Here is a 24173-nt window from a genome sequence, read left to right as displayed (position 1 = left end):
AAATTTAATAATCACAAGTTGTTCTACTGGATCAAATGACTGAATGTGAGCACCCACTCATTGCCCAAAAAAACAACAGAATTGCAGTTTGGACGGAAAAGGTTATATACCATGACATTCACTGCAAATGTTTGACAGAAGTACTGTATTTAAGCAATCAATAATAGAAAACTCTTTCATAATTGACATCTCATCTCTTTTTATTCGTCATTATGTAAAAAGTACATCTCAACCACAGAACTGGGAAAAATCCTGTACCTGCAAATGAAAGGTATCACATGTTGCCATTGTCAAAAATGGCACATTTGTCCTTATGGTGAAACTATTTCGTATCACCAGATGTGATCTGACACACTTTGGGCTTACTGTAAACAGGGCAACCTTCATGATGTTTGGATGGCCTTTAAATCAAACATATTATTCTATCTTGTTATCGTATGTCTCTGGGCTGCACATAAAGCACTTTTTGTACACAATTATTTGGCACCATATAAATACATGCTAAACCAGTGCAGTGCAAACAATTTTCTCCCCAGTGTGATTTACTGTGTATGTGGAAATAGGCCTATTTGGTAATGTGGAGATGACTGTTTACATGTGTTGTCTAAAGAGTACTGGTGAATGCAGGAACTGCAGTGCAGCTGTCAAAACTCAGTAATTCTACTGTGTGAGACAAGATCCATGTGTGTTATCTGCAGTAAAGACCCGATTTGTTTGAAAACATCTGTACAAAACAAGAGAGAAACCTGTGCTTTTTATTTGTAAAAAGCAGAACACCTTCTAATGTACAGTGCTGTATGTTAGAACAGATTTCCAAACACTGCCAATATTAAGATTTAACATGAACTGACGTTACCTTAGGGTCCAAGTTAATTATAATTTCTCAATGAAAATGCAACTTTACAAGAACGTTTCTTTTAAATTGTCCTAATAAAGTATGCTCCTAAACTGCTAACAGAAATGATGGCTTAAATAAAAGTCGGAGCTCTTGGTGCTGGTTTATTGATATTTTGGACGTACTTTTGGCTTCATGCCATTGATCAAAATATCATGATAGAACCCTTGCTCACGCAGTGACTTCTTTTTAAAGTCATTCATTTGTTTATGAAATTGTGATTGCATGAATGAACAAGAGCAACATTTACTTCACTTCTTAACTTAACGTAACTTTATGATAAAAACATTCAAAATGATCATGAGTTTATTATAATGCTCAAAAGTGAACTCTTTCTTTTGCTGAATGATGATAAAAAGCATATAAAGACCTTGTGAGGGTGCAGTCATAACAGCAAAATCTATAATGAGTGTACAGTATTAAAGTTGTCCTAAGTTATTCATATTGTAATATGTAGTTTGGTGATCTGTTCTAATTAGATCTTTTTCTTCTCTTTTTCTGCAGGTTCCTTCCTTTGTCCCTGTCCTTTCCAAATACTTATTAGCAGCATAAAAAAACCCTCTCTTTTTGTTTGTCTGTCTTGTCTTTTTTTTTCTCCCTGTGTGTTTATATTGTGTGCCATGTCTGATCCTGAGATTGACCGCCTCCTGAATGAGATGGATGACTTTGTCGATCAGACTCACCTCCAACAGCTCATTAGCCTGCACCAGGAGGCAGAACCATCCACCAGTCATCCTTCCACCAGTCATCCTTCCACCAGTCATCCTTCCACCAGTCATCCTTCCACCAGTCATCCTTCCACCAGTCATCCTTCCACCAGTCATCCATCCACCAGTCATCCTTCCACCAGTCATCCATCCACCAGTCAGCCTTCCACCAGTCATCCATCCACCAGTCAGCCTTCAACCAGTCATCCTTCCACCAGTCATTCTTCCACCAGTCATCCATCCACCAGTCAGCCTTCCACCAGTCATCCATCCACCAGTCAGCCTTCCACCAGTCATCCATCCACCAGTCAGCCTTCCACCAGTCATCCTTCCACCAGTCATCCTTCCACCAGTCATCCTTCCACCAGTCAGCCTTCCACCAGTCATCCTTCCACCAGTCATCCATCCACCAGTCATCCTTCCACCAGTCATCCTTCCACCAGTCATCCTTCCACCAGACAGCCATCCACCAGTCATCCATCCACCAGTCATCCTTCCACCAGTCATCCATCCACCAGTCATCCTTCCACCAGACAGCCATCCACCAGTCATCCATCCACCAGTCATCCTTCCACCAGTCATCCTTCCACCAGTCATCCATCCACCAGTCAGCCTTCCACCAGTCATCCATCCACCAGTCATCCATCCACCAGTCAGCCTTCCACCAGTCATCCTTCCACCAGTCATCCATCCACCAGTCAGCCTTCCACCAGTCAGCCTTCCACCAGTCATCCCTCCACCAGTCATCCATCCACCAGTCATCCTTCCACCAGTCATCCTTCCACCAGACAGCCATCCACCAGTCATCCATCCACCAGTCATCCTTCCACCAGTCATCCATCCACCAGTCAGCCTTCCACCAGTCAGCCTTCCACCAGTCAGCCTTCCACCAGTCATCCCTCCACCAGTCATCCCTCCACCAGTCATCCATCCACCAGTCATCCATCCACCAGTCAGCCTTCCACCAGTCATCCATCCACCAGTCATCCTTCCACCAGTCATCCTTCCACCAGACAGCCATCCACCAGTCATCCATCCACCAGTCATCCTTCCACCAGTCATCCATCCACCAGTCAGCCTTCCACCAGTCAGCCTTCCACCAGTCATCCTTCCACCAGTCATCCTTCCACCAGACAGCCATCCACCAGTCATCCATCCACCAGTCATCCATCCACCAGTCATCCTTCCACCAGTCATCCTTCCACCAGTCATCCATCCACCAGTCAGCCTTCCACCAGTCAGCCTTCCACCAGTCAGCCTTCCACCAGTCATCCCTCCACCAGTCATCCATCCACCAGTCATCCATCCACCAGTCAGCCTTCCACCAGTCATCCATCCACCAGTCAGCCTTCCACCAGTCAGCCTTCCACCAGTCATCCATCCACCAGTCATCCATCCACCAGTCATCCTTCCACCAGTCATCCTTCCACCAGACAGCCATCCACCAGTCATCCTTCCACCAGTCATCCTTCCACCAGTCATCCATCCACCAGTCAGCCTTCCACCAGTCAGCCTTCCACCAGTCATCCTTCCACCAGTCATCCTTCCACCAGTCATCCATCCACCAGTCAGCCTTCCACCAGTCATCCTTCCACCAGTCATCCTTCCACCAGTCATCCATCCACCAGTCAGCCTTCCACCAGTCAGCCTTCCACCAGTCATCCCTCCACCAGTCATCCATCCACCAGTCATCCTTCCACCAGTCATCCTTCCACCAGACAGCCATCCACCAGTCATCCTTCCACCAGTCATCCTTCCACCAGTCATCCATCCACCAGTCAGCCTTCCACCAGTCAGCCTTCCACCAGTCATCCCTCCACCAGTCATCCATCCACCAGTCATCCATCCACCAGTCAGCCTTCCACCAGTCATCCATCCACCAGTCAGCCTTCCACCAGTCAGCCTTCCACCAGTCATCCATCCACCAGTCAGCCTTCCACCAGTCATCCTTCCACCAGTCAGCCTTCCACCAGTCATCCCTCCACCAGTCATCCATCCACCAGTCAGCCTTCCCTCAGTCATCCTTCCACCAGTCATCCATCCACCAGTCATCCATCCACCAGTCATCCTTCCACCAGTCATCCTTCCACCAGTCAGCCATCCACCAGTCATCCTTCCACCAGTCATCCATCCACCAGTCAGCCTTCCACCAGTCAGCCTTCCACCAGTCATCCCTCCACCAGTCAGCCTTCCACCAGTCAGCCTTCCACCAGTCATCCCTCCACCAGTCATCCATCCACCAGTCAGCCTTCCACCAGTCATCCTTCCACCAGTCATCCTTCCACCAGTCATCCTTCCACCAGTCAGCCTTCCACCAGTCATCCATCCACCAGTCATCCTTCCACCAGTCATCCATCCACCAGTCATCCATCCACCAGTCATCCATCCACCAGTCATCCTTCCACCAGTCAGCCTTCCACCAGTCATCCATCCACCAGTCATCCATCCACCAGTCATCCATCCACCAGTCAGCCTTCCACCAGTCATCCTTCCACCAGTCATCCATCCACCAGTCATCCATCCACCAGTCAGCCTTCCACCAGTCATCCATCCACCAGTCAGCCCTCCACCAGTCATCCATCCACCAGTCATCCATCCACCAGTCATCCATCCACCAGTCAGCCTTCCACCAGTCATCCATCCACCAGTCAGCCCTCCACCAGTCATCCATCCACCAGCCAGCCCTCCACCAGTCATCCATCCACCAGTCATCCCTCCACCAGTCAGCCTTCCACCAGTCATCATCCACCAGTCATCCATCCACCAGTCATCCCTCCACCAGTCATCCATCCACCAGTCATCCATCCACCAGTCATCCATCCACCAGTCAGCCTTCCACCAGTCATCCATCCACCAGTCAGCCCTCCACCAGTCATCCATCCACCAGCCAGCCCTCCACCAGTCATCCATCCACCAGTCATCCCTCCACCAGTCAGCCTTCCACCAGTCATCCATCCACCAGTCATCCATCTACCAGTCATCCCTCCACCAGTCATCCATCCACCAGCCAGCCCTCCACCAGTCATCCATCCACCAGTCATCCTTCCACCAGTCATCCATCCACCAGTCATCCATCCACCAGTCATCCTTCCACCAGTCATCCATCCACCAGTCAGCCTTCCACCAGTCATCCATCCACCAGCCAGCCCTCCACCAGTCATCCATCCACCAGTCATCCTTCCACCAGTCATCCTTCCACCAGTCATCCATCCACCAGTCATCCATCCACCAGTCAGCCTTCCACCAGTCATCCATCCACCAGTCATCCATCCACCAGTCATCCATCCACCAGTCATCCATCCACCAGCCAGTCATCAAACAGCAAGCAAGATGTTAGGTGGATTAAGAGGGACATTGACGGAAACATTATTCACGGCAAGCCCAGATCATCCCGAAAACATGCAGGTCAGATTTTTTTTTTTTTACATTCATGTTAATTAAAATGTAGACTTTATTTCCAGATCTATTTTTACATATTGGAATGGTATACGATGATGATCACAAGTCAAGGGTCTTAATTAGAACAAATCTGAGATTATTATTACGTACCTGTGCCTAGCATCAGGTAAAGTTTGTGTCATTGAGTGTAAAAAGCAACAGCTTTTTTGCTACAGCAGGTCCCAGTTACAGCCAGAGTCGGAAGACTGGTGTCTCTCATGTCAGTGACTTTCATTCCGTTACTGCGGGTGTGTTCTTTATTTTGACTGCACTGGTTCAAAACAGTATGTTCATTTATTGTGAAATAGCCAGTGTTCAATGTCATTCTCTTTTGTTATAATAAATAATTGTTCATTGTTTTAACAGAGTCCTTCCTTCAAGAGCTTAAACACTCACTGGGTGAGGACATACATGAGGATGAAACACCACCTCAAGCCTCAACAGACTGGTCGACCCGAAAGAGCCTCATATCAGGGTGGTGGGAGAAAGAGAGACCCCGACTGGTCAACGCCATGGTGGCTAGTCTAACCCAGTGTGGTAAGTTGTAGTTTTTGAAAGTCACATTCTCAGACTTGTTAATTCCAGTTATCACCTGAAAAAACCAAATACTGTTTTCTGATAGGCCGATGAAGCCGTCAAGTACATCTGGTTTAAAAATAGTTGCCAGTTAATAAATGTTATTCTTTAATTCTCATCTATGTGTTTGTTTGTTTGTTTTTTCAAGAGCGTCTTGGAGATGCCAGAGACAATATGCGGTTGTCTACGAGGATCGTCCAGTGTAATCGCAGGACAGTCCATAGTTGTGGTTAGAATGAATGGTAAGAAGAACTTTCTGGGTGGGGTGGGGGTCACTTCTGTAGAAGTGGCTGCAGAATTTCACCCAAAGCTATTTGCTGATCACACCTCTTATCTACTCCCTCTCACTTTCTGTAACAACTATGCACCTATATGAATTATATGCTTATTCGTTATATTCTGGAACACATATCCAGAAATGTTCTTTATCATGGCTGGAAATCCAGAGGTGTCAATAGGTTGTGTGTTGATTAGATTGGCTGGGCCCACCTATGTGGAGGAAAACAATTAACCTCTGTCTGAATGGGGATAGTTAATTTGCCTGACAAAAGTGTGACGTCCAGTAGAGTGCCGTACAAAATGTTTGTAGAAGTGTCCTCCAGATCCATCCTTAGACAAAGGTTCCCATATCAGTTTTCAGAATGACACAGTTTGCTTCTGTCAGAATTAACTGTGAGTATATATTTCTTTCTTTTTCAAGGGCGATATGATCTCAGTTTAACTCAGTCATCCATCTGGATGCCTCAGTTTGGATCAGCAGGTCTTTAATGCCACTATCGCTTTAATGTACATATTTTTGCTCAGTTTTGAACTTTGTGACTATAGTTGAAGCCCATTCAAGGCAGATAGCATAAAAACAGGAGTCGAGCAGGCCCACCCACCCACACCCGGAAGAACTACAAGCACAATAGCTTTGTAACAGGTTCTGTGGCAAGTCTCTAGTGGAAGTTATAGTATATTTCTCATAAGTAGAAGTTGACAGTGTAGAATTTTGGATACACCCTGTTTTTTTTTTTTTTTTTTTTGGGGGGGGGGGGGGTGTCACTGGTGTCATACATTTTTTAAAATCGAATCGTTAAATAGGTCAAAATTGCTTATTGTCAAAAGTGCATCCATCCATCATAAACGTGCATCTGTCCATCATAAAAGTGCATCTATCCATTATAAAAGTGCATCCATCCATCATAAAAGTGCATCCATCCATCATAAAAGTGCATCTATCCATTATAAAAGTGCATCCATCCATCATAAAAGTGCATCTGTCCATCATAAAAGTGCATCTGTCCATCATAAAAGTGCATCCATCCATCATAAAAGTGCATCCATCCATCATAAAAGTGCATCTGTCCATCATAAAAGTGCATCTATCCATTATAAAAGTGCACCCATCCATCATAAAAGTGCATCCATCCATCATAAAAGTGCATCTGTCCATCATAAAAGTGCACCCAACCATCATAAAAGTGCATCCATCCATCATAAAAGTGCATCTGTCCATCATAAAAGTGCATCTGTCCATCATAAAAGTGCACCCAACCATCATAAAAGTGCATCCATCCATCATAAAAGTGCATCTGTCCATCATAAAAGTGCATCTATCCATTATAAAAGTGCATCCATCCATCATAAAAGTGCATCCATCCATCATAAAAGTGCATCTGTCCATCATAAAAGTGCATCTATCCATTATAAAAGTGCATCTGTCCATCATAAAAGTGCATCTATCCATCATAAAAGTGCATCTGTCCATCATAAAAGTGCATCTATCCATTATAAAAGTGCATCTATCCATCATAAACGTGCATCTGTCCATCTTAAAAGTGCATCTATCCATCATAAAAGTGCATCTATCCATCATAAAAGTGCATCCGTCCATCATAAAAGTGCATCTGTCCATCATAAAAGTGCATCTGTCCATCATAAAAGTGCATCTATCCATTATAAAAGTGCATCTGTCCATTATAAAAGTGCATCTGTCCATCATAAAAGTGCATCTGTCCATCATAAAAGTGCATCTGTCCATCATAAAAGTGCATCTGTCCATCATAAAAGTGCATCCATCCATCATAAAAGTGCATCTGTCCATCATAAAAGTGCATCTGTCCATCATAAAAGTGCATCTATCCATTATAAAAGTGCATCTGTCCATCATAAAAGTGCATCTGTCCATCATAAAAGTGCATCCATCCATCATAAAAGTGCATCTGTCCATCATAAAAGTGCATCTATCCATTATAAAAGTGCATCCATCCATCATAAAAGTGCATCTGTCCATCATAAAAGTGCATCCATCCATCATAAAAGTGCATCTGTCCATCATAAAAGTGCATCCATCCATCATAAAAGTGCATCTATCCATCATAAAAGTGCATCTGTCCATCATAAAAGTGCATCTATCCATTATAAAAGTGCATCTGTCCATTATAAAAGTGCATCTGTCCATCATAAAAGTGCATCTGTCCATCATAAAAGTGCATCTATCCATTATAAAAGTGCATCCATCCATCATAAAAGTGCATCTATCCATTATAAAAGTGCATCCATCCATCATAAAAGTGCATCTGTCCATCATAAAAGTGCATCCATCCATCATAAAAGTGCATCTGTCCATCATAAAAGTGCATCCATCCATCATAAAAGTGCATCTGTCCATCATAAAAGTGCATCCATCCATCATAAAAGTGCATCTGTCCATCATAGAAGTGCATCCATCCATCATAAAAGTGCATCTATCCATCATAAAAGTGCATCTGTCCATCATAAAAGTGCATCGTGCATCTATCCATCATAAAAGTGCATCTGTCCATCATAAAAGTGCATCCATCCATCATAAAAGTGCATCTGTCCATCAAAAAAGTGCATCCATCCATCATAAAAGTTCATCTATCCATTATAAAAGTGCATCCATCCATCATAAAAGTGCATCTGTCCATCATAAAAGTGCATCTGTCCATTATAAAAGTGCATCTGTCCATCATAAAAGTGCATCTATCCATCATAAAAGTGCATCTGTCCATCAGAAAAGTGCATCCATCCATCATAAAAGTGCATCTGTCCATCATAAAAGTGCATCCATCCATCATAAAAGTGCATCTATCCATCATAAAAGTGCATCTGTCCATCATTAAAGTGCATCCATCCATCATAAAAGTGCATCCATCCATCATAAAAGTGCATCTGTCCATCATAAAAGTGCATCTATCCATCATAAAAGTGCATCTGTCCATCATAAAAGTGCATCCATCCATCATAAAAGTGCATCTATCCATCATAAAAGTGCATCCATCCATCATAAAAGTGCATCTATCCATCATAAAAGTGCATCCATCCATCATAAAAGTGCATCCATCCATCATAAAAGTGCATCCATCCATCATAAAAGTGCATCTGTCCATCATAAAAGTGCATCCATCCATCATAAAAGTGCATCTATCCATCATAAAAGTGCATCTGTCCATCATAAAAGTGCATCCATCCATCATAAAAGTGCATCCATCCATCATAAAAGTGCATCTGTCCATCATAAAAGTGCATCCATCCATCATAAAAGTGCATCTGTCCATCATAAAAGTGCATCTATTCATCATAAAATTGCATCCATCCATCATAAAAGTGCATCTGTCCATCATAAAAGTGCATCTGTCCATCATATTGACATTTCTTAAAGTTACACACAGATTTTAAGACTTTAGAACTCATTTAACTCAAAATGATGGGATCAATCTACTCATCAAGTAGCACATGAGAGAGACACAGGAATATTTCCTGATCAAAAACGTAGGGGTGTGGGCAGCGTTGAGCACGTTATGTTCGTGACGCGCCGCCGCTTTGACTGTTGTGAAGAAGTCTGCTGTGGAGCTCGCATATCGACCGCAAAGGGGAGCACCTTCTGAAACCTTACATTACAAATGAGACACTCTACGGTCTCATGGACTTAACGGACACGCGCATGCGGCAGCCATTGTAAGATCACAAGATAGAAAGTGCAGATGAAGTGTGCCATTCGGGACAAGGCCTGTGATGAAACATTTTTACATTTGTTTCAAAGTTTCAGAACGCTTTGTTTCTCCCATCACTGTTTCTCCATGGGAGTTACTTCTGCTCAGATGTTTGTTTAAATAGCTCAAATGTTTTCTTCAGTAAACTGTTATTGAGCTGTAAATTGTCTAAATTGTTATTTTATTATTCTATTCTGTTTTCCTCTAGAGGATGCATTTAATTATATAAAAATGTATTTATGTATATAAAAAAGTATTCTAATAAAGACATCTTTTCTGAAAGGTTGTGTATATAATAACTGGCATTAATTATTTCCTTTGCTGCCACTGGGCCGTGGTTCGTCCTCATGGATGAGATGTTGGGAGAGAGGCATTCATCACTCGACGGTGCTGGTGGTGAAGCATCTCTAAACATTCATAAAAATATCCTCCAACTTTATATTTAAAAGTCTGTCAGAAATGTCTCTTCTGTTTCCCAAGGGCTGCTAGCACATGGTTGCTAGGCGACAGGTCCGGTGGGCGGAAACAGCCGATGATGTAAACAGGAAATCCTCCATAGGCTTCAGCGTCTCCTTTAATAACATTCACTTTGACCTTCGTGGACTTCGAAGGATGCAGCTCAGAATTGGGACACAGTTATGGAGTAACATTCCTGCTGTTGACTGAATGAATACGACGAAATGAAATATGACTAGAACAATAACACTCACTGTTTCTCCTGTTTCACGTCAAAGATGTAAATATTGTCCATCCTGAACGTCTAAATGTGGCGTGACATAAACAAATGAGTGATGAGGATGTGTTTACATGCAAATGTGCTCATGTTTTATAAACAAACCGTAAACAGCAGAAGTATGAAATTAAACAAAATAAGAATTTTCACAGAGACAAAAAAAACAAAAGTAAAAAAATGTGTATGTCCACATTCCAGCCAATCACAATCAAGTATTTATACAGATGAGATAAGACAAGTTTATTCAGAGGCAGAAGATGATGTTATTATTTCAGTGGATAATGAGAGTCCAACAACCTTTATTAACATTATAAATGAACTTCAGGGGAATGAAAGCACTTTAATGTCTTTATCTCGTCTCCTCCTCAACACCAGGAGTCTCAGCTCTCAGAAGAGGAAAGAAGAAACAAGGGCAAAAAAAGAAGAAAAATCCCTCTTTTCCCCAAAAACTCAAAACGAAAAAAAGGAAACATCTTTCCTTTCCTTTCTCTTCATCTTGTCTTTTTTAAATCCTCAAACTCTCCTCTCAATAGGCAGCCTCACTCCTTCATCTCTGGATCCTCAAGCGGAGGGTTTTTAAAGGCTCTCAGTGACCAGTATCACCGTCTTCACTAATGAACTCAACCCTCATCATCAGATCATTAGTGGGTTGTTCGGGTCACACAGAACCAGATAAAAAGTGACCCAACACAGAGAAACAAATTACAAATACATTCGAAAATGCTTTTCCCATTCGTTCACCTTAAGTGAATATAGCCTTGGCCAGGAGGGGTTGATGTCATCAGGCGGTACCCATCGTTCATTGGGTGTTTCGACCCTTATCCGCAACCCCCTCCCGATGGTGGGTCGGCAGTGGTGGACAATTCACTGCCCATCTTCCCCTCCTGGCTTCCAGCTCAACTCCTCCCTCTTGCTCCATAACCAGCAAGAGGCTCTTTCCGCTGCCTCCCCCATCCTGCGAGCTGCTGCCTTCCTCTCCTTCCCTGTTATTCCAATGGCTGTGAGCATTCTCCACACTGACTGAGCAGGGAATCCTCTACAGCCGACCTCGGCCGGGAAAAGCCAGGCCTGCCATCCTTTTCCCCTGCAGTCGTGCAGCAGGTCTTGATATTTGGCACTCTTTCTTTCAAAGGCCTGTTCACACCCCTCTTCCCATGGGACTGTAAGTTCTATGAGGATGATCTTTTTTCCCTCTTCTGACCACAGTACCACAGCCGGCCTCAGGGTTGTCTGGACAAACTGGGGGAATTGCAGCCTTCCTCTCAGGTCGACCTTCATTTCCCATGATTGGGCCTTTTGTAGCAGACTGGTTCTTGTTGTTGCTGTGGTTGGTGGCATTTCCCCCTCCCTTACAAACTGGATCGAAGTTGTTTTCCGAAGAGGCTGGCGTCTCTTTTTCCTCTCCTGCTCTAAGGTGTTAGCGAGTGTCATGAGCACCCTATCGTGGCGCCACCTGTACCTTCCCTGAGTAAGTGCTTTTTTACACCCGGCCAAGATGTGTGCCATGGTGCCCCTCTCCCCACAAAGCTTGCACAATGGGTCCTCTCTCATGCCCCACTTGTGCAAGTTTGTTGGGGTTGGGAGTGTATCATACACTGACCTCAGCAGGAAGGAGATGCGGAACGGCTCCAGTCTCCATAGGTCTGCCCAGGTAATCTTCCTCTTGGGAAGATCCCATCTGGTCCAGGCCCCCTGAGAAGCTAGGTCCACTGCCCTTGATCTTCGTCCTTCCTCTTCCAGGTTCCGAACCTCCTCTTGAATCATGGCTCTTCTTTCACTGGTTCCTGCCTTCCTCCACTGTTGAAAATGTGAGGTTCCAAGACCCTGTCTTCCTGAGCAGGGTGCTCCAATGACATCACGTAGCTTCAGCATGCTCTCAGCTTGTGCAACAGATGAATCAGCTGCCCACTTGCGACCTGATCTTGTGATGACGCCTGCATGTCTGACTTGTTCATCCTGTGAGTCTCTATATGTCATTACGACTCTGCACTTTGCAACTTTGAATTCCTCAACTACGGATGACAGAGGAAGTTGGAGCTGCCCTGATCTTATGTAGAGGCCTACTGAGGTGAAGCTTGGAGGGATTCCTAACCACTTTCGGAGGTACTTATTGATCTTTCTCTCCACTCCTTCAACGCATGTCATCGGGACCTCATATACAGTCAGCAGCCACATGAGTCTTGGCAACAGTCCGTGTTGATAGAGCCAAGCTTTAAACTTCCCAGGGAGCCCTGATTTTTCGATCCTCCTCAGCCATTCCTCCATCTGCTTTTCCGTACTGGCTATGTTATTCCTATCAGTAAGTGAGTCGTCGAACCACTTTCCGAGACACTTGATTGGATTCTCCTCTATTGATGGAATCACTTCCCCTTGCACATACATCTTAAACCTGTTGGTCAACTTCCCGTCCCTGATCACCAAACTCCTTGATTTCTTTGGTTTAAACTTCATTCTGGCCCACGTTGCCATGTGGCCCAGAACAGTTAGCACCCACCTTGCCTCCACATGGGTTGTGGTCGTCACGGTAAGGTCGTCCATGTAACCTCTTATTGGGGGTTGTCGGATGCCTGACTCCATTTTTGGACCCCGTGCTTCCTTCGCCGCAGCTGTTATTAGGAGGTTCATTCCCATGACGAAGAGAATAGGGGAGATTGTGCAGCCAGTTACGATACCTTTTTCCAGGCTTTGCCACTGAGTTGTAAAATTAGCCGCCTTGAATCGTAGCTGGATTCCACCAAAGTAGCTGGTGATTATTCTTTTGATGTGCTGCGGGATGTGGTAGTGGTCTAGTGCTGCATGGATGAGGGTGTGAGGGATTGATCCATAGGCATTGGCCAAATCCAACCAGACAACAGCCAGGTTGCCCTTACTGGCTTTAGCCAACTTAACAATATATTAAGTTGTACAGTCCAGTAATGACATCAAAACAGTTGTTTCGTTATTAAAGTTAAAATATAAATTGTGAATGCTCATATGGGATTTTTTTTTTTTTTTTTTTTATTAAGGTCCATATTCATATTGACTGATACTGAGACAGACGTCAATGCAAATAAGGGGAAAGAGTTGGACAAAAACACAGATCTAGAGGAAGTAAAATATGATATAGGGGTTCATAGAGAAATAAACAAATGATGTGATGCCCTGAGGGACGAGAGCAGATATAATAATCACGTAGTTTAAAGCTGCAGACAGAAACATCAGACTCAGGACAGAAACACACGACCTCTAAAGTAAGAACAACTCACATGTTCATTCTTCACACACAATTAGACTTTGAGATGTTAATATTGTCTGAATGATTGTGTGTTTCATTCATGCTGCTGTTCAGAAACTGAAACGGTCATATTTTACTCCAAAATGAATCTGTGAATGTTTGATGTCTGAGTTTTTCAATGTGTTTCTTCCTCAGAAATGGACCAAACTCTATATTTCGTTCGTCTTCTCATTGGTGAGTGTGTTTGTTGTTTTATTTATGGTTTATAGTTTCATCAGGTTTGACCCTGTTATGAAAAGCATTAAATCAAACCCTCTCTTTCACAGCTCTCTGCTCCGTATCTGAATGTGTTCAGCGTCAGTATCACTTTATAAGCGTGAGGAAGAACTGGACTGAAGCTCAGAGATACTGCAGAGAGAATTACACAGATCTGGCCACCGTTGACAACATGAACGACATGAACGAGCTGAAGAAGAGTGTGAATGATGGAGGTGTTCAGTTTGTCTGGATTGGGCTGCAGAAGACGGGTGTTGCTAAATGGCAGTGGTCTTCAGGTGATCCTGCGCTCGATCTGAACTGGAGATCTGGACAACCTGATGGCAGAGACGAGTGTGCTTTAATGAGAAATGGACAATGGGAAGATTGGCCATGTATTAACAGCCTGACTTTCATCTGCAGTTCATCTAACAACAGTAAGTGCAGCTCCATACAATGACAATAACATTTATTTATTAAAAGATGAACCATATACTGTACTGTTGTTGTATTTTTAGTGGTGCTTGCGTAGCAAAAAAACTATTGTTATCCACCATACTTATTATTATTATTCCGGACAACATTTCGGCGCGCTACTCCTCCCAGAGCTTTTGTCACAGACCCATGAATGAGGTGTCAAAACGTGCGGCTTAATCGGGAATGGTGTGCTATATCTTTTCTAAGGGGTCGGGGGTGCGGTGTTCGCCCCAGGGGCAAAAAAGTAGCGAAAAAAATCCCATAGACTTAACATTGCGAAAAATTTAACGAGTCAACTCTGAGAGAGGATTTCGTAGAAACTCGTGTGTCACCACATTTGAAGAGGCTGGCAGGCCCTGTAAGATGACACATCGCAATGGGGTATAAGTTGTACCCCTGGGGCGCTAGAGCTCCCCAAATTTCCTCAAATTTCCCCATTGACTTATAATGGGGAGGGACGTCCCATAAAACTCATGCGTTTCTCTTACTATGGGAAATTGCATTGGGATTTTCTATTGACCACAGCTCTGGCTCACAGTGTCTCAGAGACAAGGGGGTGGGCTCAATTTACTCAGACAGCCAATCACTATCTCAGGATGATTGTCAACCTTTGAAGCCACGCCCTAGCAACCATTTAGAGCTCCCTAGCAACTGATCCCATAGACTTCCATTGAAAGAGATCAAAGGGATATCTTTTGATAGAAGTGTCATAGAAACATGAGGGTGGGTTTGTTTGACTCGGGGCATCAACAGCCAATCACAAATCACCTTCAACACTTCCTAGCCACGCCCTAGCAACCATTATCAAGCAGCCTAGCAACCATTTACCAAGACCTATATCTCTGTCTCAGAACATCATAGAGACATGGGGGTTGGTTTATATCATTCACACTGACAAGCAGTATCATCATTGGATGCTGCCAAGCCACTCCATAGCAACCAAACAGAGTACCCTAGCAACCGTTTACCAAGACCTATATCTCTGCCTCAGATCATCATAGAGACATGGGGGTTGGGTCTTTTGGCTCATGCTAGCAAACTGGACTTTCAACGTGCTACACATGCTAGCAGTGAATAGCTACATGCTAATAGTGATTAGCTTAGAGTTAAAACATGCTAATCATGTTAGCATTATGCTATCAACATGCTAATCATGTTAGCATGATGCTAGCAAAATGCTAATAATGATAGCATCATGCTAGAATCGTGTTAGCATCATGCTAGCAAACATGCTAATCGTGTTAACATCATGCTACCAACATGTTAATCGTGTTAGCATTATGCTAGCAACATGATAATCATGTTAGCATCATGCTAGCAACATGCTAATCGTGTTAGCATTATGCTAGCAACATGCTTATCGTGTTAGCATCATAATAGCAACATGCTAATCATGTTACCAACATGCTAATCATGTTAGCATCGTCATGCTAATCATGTTAGCATTATGTTAACATCATGTTAATCATGTTAGCTTCATGCTAGCATCATGCTAATCATGTTAGCTTCATGCTAGCATCATGCTAATCATGTTAGCATTAGGCTAGCAACATGCTAATCATGTTAGCATTATGTTAACATCATGCTAATCATGTTAGCTTCATGCTAATCATGTTAGCATCATGCTAGCAAACATGCTAATCATATTAACATCATGAAAATCACGTTAGCACCATGCTAACATCATGCTAATCATGTTAGCATCATGCTAGCAACATGTTAATCATGTTAGCATAATGCTAGCAACATGCTAATCATGTTAACATCATGCTAGCTGCAATGCTGATCATGTTAGCATAATGCTAACCTCATGCTAATCGTGTTAACATTATGCTACCAACATGCTAATAATGTTAGCATTATATTAGAAACATGCTAATCATGTTAGCATCATGCTACCAACATGCTAATCGTGTTAGCATCATGCTAGCAACATGCTAATCATGTTAGGATTGTCATGCTAATCATGTTAAAAACATGGTAATTGTGAACTTTGTGTGATCATATCTCCGCATCATAACATCACCGAGACTTGGGGCTGGTCTCATTTGAATCGGCCTATCAAGCAGCTAATAAGTAGTGACATTCAAACTTCATAGCCCCGCCCTAGCAACCAGTTACAGCACCCTAGCAACTGTACAAATACATTAATAAGCCATATCTCGGTACCAGAGCATTGTAGAAATAGAGAGTTGGGCTCTTTTGACTCAGACTGGCCAACAGTCTTTAAATATCACACCATTAACTGTATAGCCACACCCTAGCAACCATTTAGAGCACCCTAGCAACCGTATTGCAACATAAAGAAGCCATATCTCAGCCCCAGAACATCGTACAGTCATGAGGGTGGGCTCTTTTGACTCAGACTGGCCAATAGTCTTTCAATATCACCCTATGAACTGTATAGACACATCCTAGCAACCATGTACAGTACCCTAGCAACTTTACAAACACATTAATAAGCCATATCTCAGCCCCAGAACATCCTACAGACATGTTGCTTGGCTTTTTTGCATTATCCGGGTGGCGAGTTTTGCCACGGCAAGCACCACTCACATTTTCTTCAGGAAATGTACATTCTAGTTTATACTGCTGTAACATCCTAAAACATTCTACACATCCCCAAAACCTGTCATTCATAAATTGATCTCACCTGGAGGTTAAGGACAGTTAAAGACGTTGCTCCAGGAGTAAAAAAAAAAAAGCCTCCAGTTCGAATGCACTGGGTAGGTTGCTAGCAATTTTATATAAATATCTAGATCAATTAATCTAGATATTTATTGAATATAGATATCTACAGGGAAAACTCACTCTGAGATTTAATGAAAAAGTTTATAAGAACAACCACAGAATGGTTTCCTTTTTTTCTTACACTCTGGTGATAGACGGTTGACAGTTAAGTTGAACTTCTTTTTTTCCTTATCTTCACAACACATTTAAACCAGACCAGTTTGAATGTCCTTTACTCTGTCTTCTCATCCTTCCGGCTCTGTCTGTCGTGCTCTCTTTTGTATCGTTCCGCTAGAAGATCATCCATAAACAATTAATTTGTCTTTAGCACTTTTTATCATACCCATATCATTCACGAGAGAACGTGTGGCTGGGGATTCATTAAAGGAATTCATAAATGCTAGTTGACCATTTAGAGCCAACTCTTCACTGTACAGAATTAACTGATTATGCAATACTAAATGCTTCTACTGTTTAATGTGGTCATAAATACAGGGAAGATTGTGGATATTTGTCCACTTTCAACTTCATGTTGATCTTTTGTTGTTGATAATTGTAGGAATCTGCCATTAGATAAAAATATATGTTTTTCAGAAAAATGTAAACTGTAAATTATAAATTCAAAATAATGACACGTGTTTCTGATGCTCCACCGCTGCTCTTATTCACATCTAAACCATAAATCAGTGTAAGAATAATGAACAAACTGACTCTGAATCTGTTTCCATGTGTTTTTCTTCAAGTGAGCACAGGACTCGTCTTTGTCAATCAGAGGATGAAGTGGAGAGAAGCTCAGAGTTACTGCAGACAGAATCACATTGATCTGGTCAGTGTGAGGAACCAGAATGAGAATCAACAGATTCAGAAGTTCATCAGTGATAGTCTCATATCTAATGATGTCTGGATCGGCCTGTTCAGAGACTCATGGCAGTGGTCAGATCAGAGGAACTCCTCATTCAGATACTGGCATCCTACTCAACCTAATGGTGGAGGTGTTGAAAACTGTACAGTGACTGAACCGAAGGCTCTGGGACAATGGAATGACATCTCTTGCAGTGACCAATATCCTTTTGTGTGTCATGAAGGTGAGCAGATCCTCTCAAAACACACACACTCCATCATCAGCTCCAGATATCTTAAAGTTCACGCTACATGTCTGACAGGACAGATTCCTCCACAGTGTTTGTTCTGCATGTTGTTTTTGATCAGTCTCTCTCTAGTTTTTGCTTGTGGTTTGTTTTGTGTCCAGATAAACTGATTCTGATCAAAGAGAACCGGACGTGGTCTGAAGCTCTGAGATACTGCAGACAGAATCATGTGGATCTGGTCTCGGTTCATTCAGACGAGATGCAGCGTCGTGTGATGAATGTGGTTAAAGGGGCGTCTACTGCGGAGGTGTGGTTGGGTTTACACAACTACTGCATCATGAACATGTGGATCTGGCTGAGCGGAGAGATCGTGTGCTATCAGAACTGGGCTCCAGGGAACGGAACGACACCGGAAAACTGCAGCCTCGAGAAGAGAAAAGGAGCAGTTCAGTCTGGAGGAGATCAGCGCTGGATCAGCCTTCCTGAAAGACACACACTCAACTTCATCTGCACAAATTATGAGTGAAAACATGTGAATGTTTGAGTTTTCAATGTTCATTTTTCGTACTTACGTTTATATATTTGATTTATCTTTATTAATTCCTGTTTTTCACTAATATTAACTGTAGTAATAACTGGTTGAATGTGATTGTGAGCAGCAGCTCTTAAGAATAATATTATTTGTGTCATAATGAAATATGTTTTTTTTTTTTAGAAAGGCAGAAGTGAAGTGATGTATCAATAAACTGTCAATTAAATGTAACAAAAATTTAAAATAAATTTTTGATTGTTGATGTGTTTGTTTGATATTTAATTTTGATATTTATGTTGTCACTAACAAAACAGGCAAGTTTCAGCTTCCATCAAATAAATTAGTTTTATTTGATTAGACAATTTGATTCACTATTAATGTTTTGGATTCGATTGAAGAGCGTCTTTTGCAAATTCAAGACAATGAGATTCGATTAAATGTGCCCTGCCAAACAAAAACGTTTTTACTTGTATTTTTTAAATATGTTGGGTCCATATGTGTTTGTGTTATGTCGTGAATATGAACATGAACTGCTCCCTCCTCTGTCAGCTCTAGCCACTGAAGAGAAATAAGCGGAGAAATCAGGCCAATTACAAAAGCTGGTCAGTCTGATGTGGTGTTGCCTGAGCTCATTAATATTCATGAGCTCGCCCAGTTGAGACCACGCCCACAGAATTTGTCTAGCTCAGTGACAGTTTTCGTATACAGCAATGATGGCTGAACGTCAACGGGCTTGTGCGCTATGCAGAAATAGAATGCGCTGGGTAAAGGATGCTGACAGCCAGGCTCTCATAGCTGTTAGCCAATCAGAGTCAAGCAGCTTAGCTCATTGAATATTAATAAGAACTGGTGTAAATCGAGCCGAGTCTTCCTGCTGGCTTTCTATACCACGCTAGAATGGCTTGAAACAAGGCAACCATGGAATATTTTCCACAAAAAAATGTTACAGAGTCCATGGTAGAACTTCAGACATTACCACTAAAGAAATGAAATATGTGTGGCAGGGCACCTTTAAAGATTTGATTCAGATTTTTTTTAAGTGCATTCATAGAATTATTGAAATGCTTCCATTAATGAGTCTTAACTATATTCCTTTAAGAGGGTGTGTTGAGTTTTCTCAACCTTTTGTCATATCTGATGCCCTTGATGAGGAGCTGGTGTTTTCTTACGTTCATCTAAGCCTTATTTTTGTTTGATTAAGTTTGCATGGGGAGAGACATTAAATAGCAAACAATGCTGGCGTTCTATATTTATTCTATGTTCCATTTTCCGCTTTAAATTCTATTTTATGCTTTAACTTTGAAATTTCTAATGTTGCATCACTCTAATTTTGTTGATTAAATATATTAAAACAAATATACATTTTGAACTACTAAGTCTGAATATTTTTCAATTTTTTAAGTCTTTGTTTTCATTCATACTCAAAGCCGGAGGCTGCGCTTGTGCAGATCCACAAGTGAGACTCATACGGTCATAAAGATTTATTTTTCTTTTCACTTCTTTTCATGTTCCCAACACTCGTCCAACACACTTTTAACTGGATGTTCATCATGACCCAATATGCCATTGTTCATTCCAATCTACGGACAGATACAGGGCCAGATTTACTAAACAGGGCAAATTAGCGGTAGAGCGCAATTCCACAAAAGCACCGATGGGAAAGTTCTGTGTGTGATCTACTGATGACATGCAAATTAAAGAACACAGACACGGTTAAAGAACTCAGACGCAGCCGGATCATTTCCATAATGACCAGCACAATCTTCCAGTTAGCGTCTGGTTTAAGACATGTTTTTTTGGGGGGGCGGTAAATAATGGCGCAAACACAAGACGAATACACACCATAGTAAATCACCTTGCATGACTTATTTAAATACTCTCCTCCCATAAATTTAGCATCTGTAAGGGAAACTCCTACAAATGCATATGCAATAAGATCAGCCGTAAAAATAACCCTGTTATTTATGTCACATGTCTGTCTTGTCCTGTGTAGCACATGGTGTTTTGGTTTTTCTGTCCTGTGTGCGCCTGTCATCTGTCTTGACCCCACCCCTCGTTATCTGATTATTAGTTAATTTGCTCCACCTGTTGTCCCTTGTTACCTGCCTTGTTTGTCTGCTATTTAGTCTCCTTCCATTTTCAGTCCTGTGCGGTTATGTTGTCTATGTTACGTGTGGAGGTATTCTGGTTCCTGATTCTTGTCCCTGATCTCGGTCCCTGGTTTGTCTCTGTTTGATGTTTGATTTTTACCCCATAGTGGGTTTTTGTTTTGTGTTTATGTTTCTTTGGTTAATAAAATTCATGTTCACCTGCATTTGAGTCCTCACCCCTTTTTTCACCATAGCGTTCGTGACAATTTAATAATAAACTTCAATAATCAAATCAAATCAATTCAATAATCCACCCTGTGTTTAGTCATAGTCTTTTGACTAAAATGCCATTTAGTTTTAGTCATATTTTAGTCACCTGAATTGTTTTTAGTTTTAGTCTAGTTTTAGTCGACTAAATATCATACAATTTTAGTCGACTAAATCTACAGTAGATTTAGTCGACTAAAATGATTGTCACTTGAACTGACATTTTGACATCATTTTGTTTTTGACATTAAAAATGCACGAAAGAGAGCTCAATTCACTTTTTTGTTTGTTTTTTAAAAACATCTATATAGTTTTTATTACTTTGTATTTCTGTTTTATTTAGTAGGCCATATCAGGTTAAGCTAAAGCTTCAAATAAGTGTTTTTTATTTTATTTCAGTTAACATTTATTTAATTTAGATAGCTAATAGATAGCTTTCCTGTAGCTCAAACAGTAGAGCGTGGCGCTAGCAACGCAAAGGTCATGGGTTTGATTCCCAAGGAAAGCAAGAATTGACAAAATGTAAAAATGTATACCTTGAATGCAATGTAAGTCGCTTTGGATAAAAGTATCTGCCAAATGCATAAATGTAATTTCAAGTTATGAAGATTTTTTAACTATTATTTAACTATAACTATTATAACCCTGATACTTTATTGAATATGTGTCAAATACTGGTCTTTCCTCCTGACTATGAATTAAATGGGAATTAAATTAAATACAGTTTATTGTTTAACAAAAAATGAATATATTGTTTGAATATTGAATATATTGCTCTATTGGGGATGCGTGAGCCTGTAGAAGCTCAACAGCGCCGTGTTCTCCAGCGGTTAGATCAGCACGATCAAATCAAATGTGCGCAGTTCTGACTGAACCTCTTCAATAATCGCCCCTCCCTAACATTTTCGTCTCGTTTTTATTTGTTGACGATAATGACAGTACGTTTTTGTTATAGTTTTTGTCATCCAACACTAGATTTTATTTAGTTATCGTCTCGTTTTCGTCAGTGAAAAAAGGTCGTTGACGAAAATTATGACGAAAATTATTCATCAACAAAATTAACACTGCCTGTCCACACCTTTTGGCGCTAATTTATCACTGCGTGTCTTTAGTAAATCCTGAGAGTAGTTGACTACGTTTGTGGATTATCCTTTAATAAAGCTGCGTTTGGATTCTCAGCCTTTGTGTCTGCCTTTGGTAGTTGGCGCAAATTGTCGTGGATGTGAACATGAACTGCTCCCTCCTCTGTCAGCTCTAGCCAACCCGGTCTCACTCCTATTCGTCACTTACTGCCGTTTGGTCATTTCCCCCTGACGTCGAGAACGTGGTGTTGAAGGTACCGCCTCTTCGTCGCTTTAGGCCATAAAGGGTCATCCGATAGATTTGAATGCAAATCCCTCATCTTTGGATTTTGACCAAGCGGCAACCTCCCGCAGTTTCTCTTGAAGCCAATACGGAAGTGACTTATACTGCAGTTCATCGACTGGCCACTAGAGACAGACTCCAGAAGGAGCAGAATCTCATTGAGCCTTATGTTAAAATAAACTTTACAGCAGAAGAACACTTGTTTACAGTCTGGTATAAATAGTGGTTTTGGTCTATATGGCTAATTTTGCCCTTTCATGAAGACTGTGAGGGGGGTGAATTGTTTTGTAACTCATTCGTTTACATTATACAAAGCCTTAAAGTCCTGCATAATTAAGGGCGTGGCCACTTTGAGTGACAGCTAGATAGCCATTTATCTGCTGTCTGTTAGTCATCACGTCACCTCAGCTCCGCCCACGTCCCGCCTCTTTGCCCATTTTCTGTTATCTGGGAATGACGCGCTGACAAGATGGCAACGGCCAGCTCGTCCCTACTTCCTATGGGTGACGTTACGGACACTACGTCCATATTGTTTTACAGTCTATGATTTTGACGGAAAGGGGTTAGCTATCCAGCCGGCAGTTTGTGACGAATAGGATTGCGACCGTGTCACAACAGGTGATTAATTTCACAAATGTGTATTTTGCAGATGTGCGCCGCGTAGACTGTTACAATCATTACAATTATTGGTACAATCACCATAAATTTTTGTGGTGCAGAAACCCTTATCTGAATCGCTACCACGACATGCACCCCCTCACCAACCCACCCGTGGGTCCAATATTGCATCATCATAATCATTTGAAAAAATCTAAGTTGTACAACACAAAACTAGACATACTGTATATGGTATAAGACGCATCTCTTCCAGCAGCACCTGACCAATCAAGAATAGCACTTAACATTCTATTCATTCTATTCATTTTTCTGTCTGTCTAATTTATTTAAAAAAAAAAAAAAAAAAAAAAAAAAATCCTGTGTGTTCTGTGTTAGATTAACTGAGACTTGTTACAGCACTTGCATACTGTAGCCTCTGACTGTTGTAGTTGCTTCTATTGCTCTCATTTGTAAGTCGCTTTGGATAAAAGCGTCTGCTAACCTCAGCTTTCTTGATAACCCAATCACTTTTGCATTTATGTTACATAGGTCTGAATTTGACCCCCCACAATGACCCCCCCTTGAGAAAATCATATGAATAATATTACATTTAATATTTATGTCACACAATCTCACCAAAAATAGACATGTCATATATCAAATTGAGCTCCTAACCTCAAGAATATCACTGTGCAGTTTATTTCACCGATCCAACACTTTACAGTAACGTTATTATCAAAAGAATCACGAAGATGGAAATGACTCCTTTGAACAAGCAAACACGTGAGTCATATTCCTGTTCGGATCAATAACGTGTTGTGGAGCTAATAGCATCAAACGCTATATCAGCTCATTCCTTAGGTTGTTTTCTTCAAAATGAGACCATTTTCACATGTCTGTGAGCATGCATGGCCAAACCACACTGTAATATGTCACCGATGTCCAGATCAAAACATGTGATGCAGACAAATACTCTTATTATCCTTAGTTTTGATCGTCTTTGTTAGCCGTGATTTTTGAGGACGTCATCACGTATTGTGTCATACGTATCTCAGCTTTCTATATGTCGATCATGCTTCTAGACCAATCAGAGCCTGAGATCTCCCTTTACAAAGTTGAGGAGGCGGAGCCAGAGCCGGATTAACGCAAAGGCAAACTAGGCACGTGCCTAGGGCCCGATTGTCGGGATGGGGCCCAGACAGAGGGACAAA

At 41.9% G+C, this 24173-nt stretch overlaps 1 protein-coding gene across 1 annotated transcript; it reads left to right on the top strand.

The window, feature by feature from the left end:
• The first annotated feature begins 13352 nt into the window (after nt 1–13352).
• On the top strand, nt 13353–20005 carry LOC307120240 (C-type mannose receptor 2-like). Its single transcript, XM_079807148.1, has 5 exons — nt 13353–13577; nt 13757–13795; nt 13888–14253; nt 17767–18108; nt 18273–20005. Exons 2-5 carry the CDS (start codon nt 13759–13761, stop codon nt 18635–18637), a joined length of 1110 nt encoding a protein of 369 aa, XP_079663274.1. The 5' UTR covers nt 13353–13577; nt 13757–13758; the 3' UTR covers nt 18638–20005.
• The last annotated feature ends 4168 nt before the right edge of the window (nt 20006–24173 follow it).

The sequence above is a fragment of the Gobio gobio genome (genome assembly GCF_949357685.1).
Source record: "Gobio gobio genome assembly, chromosome: 2".
NCBI classification, from domain to species: domain Eukaryota; kingdom Metazoa; phylum Chordata; class Actinopteri; order Cypriniformes; family Gobionidae; genus Gobio; species Gobio gobio.
This window is presented reverse-complemented; position numbering and strand designations above follow the sequence as displayed.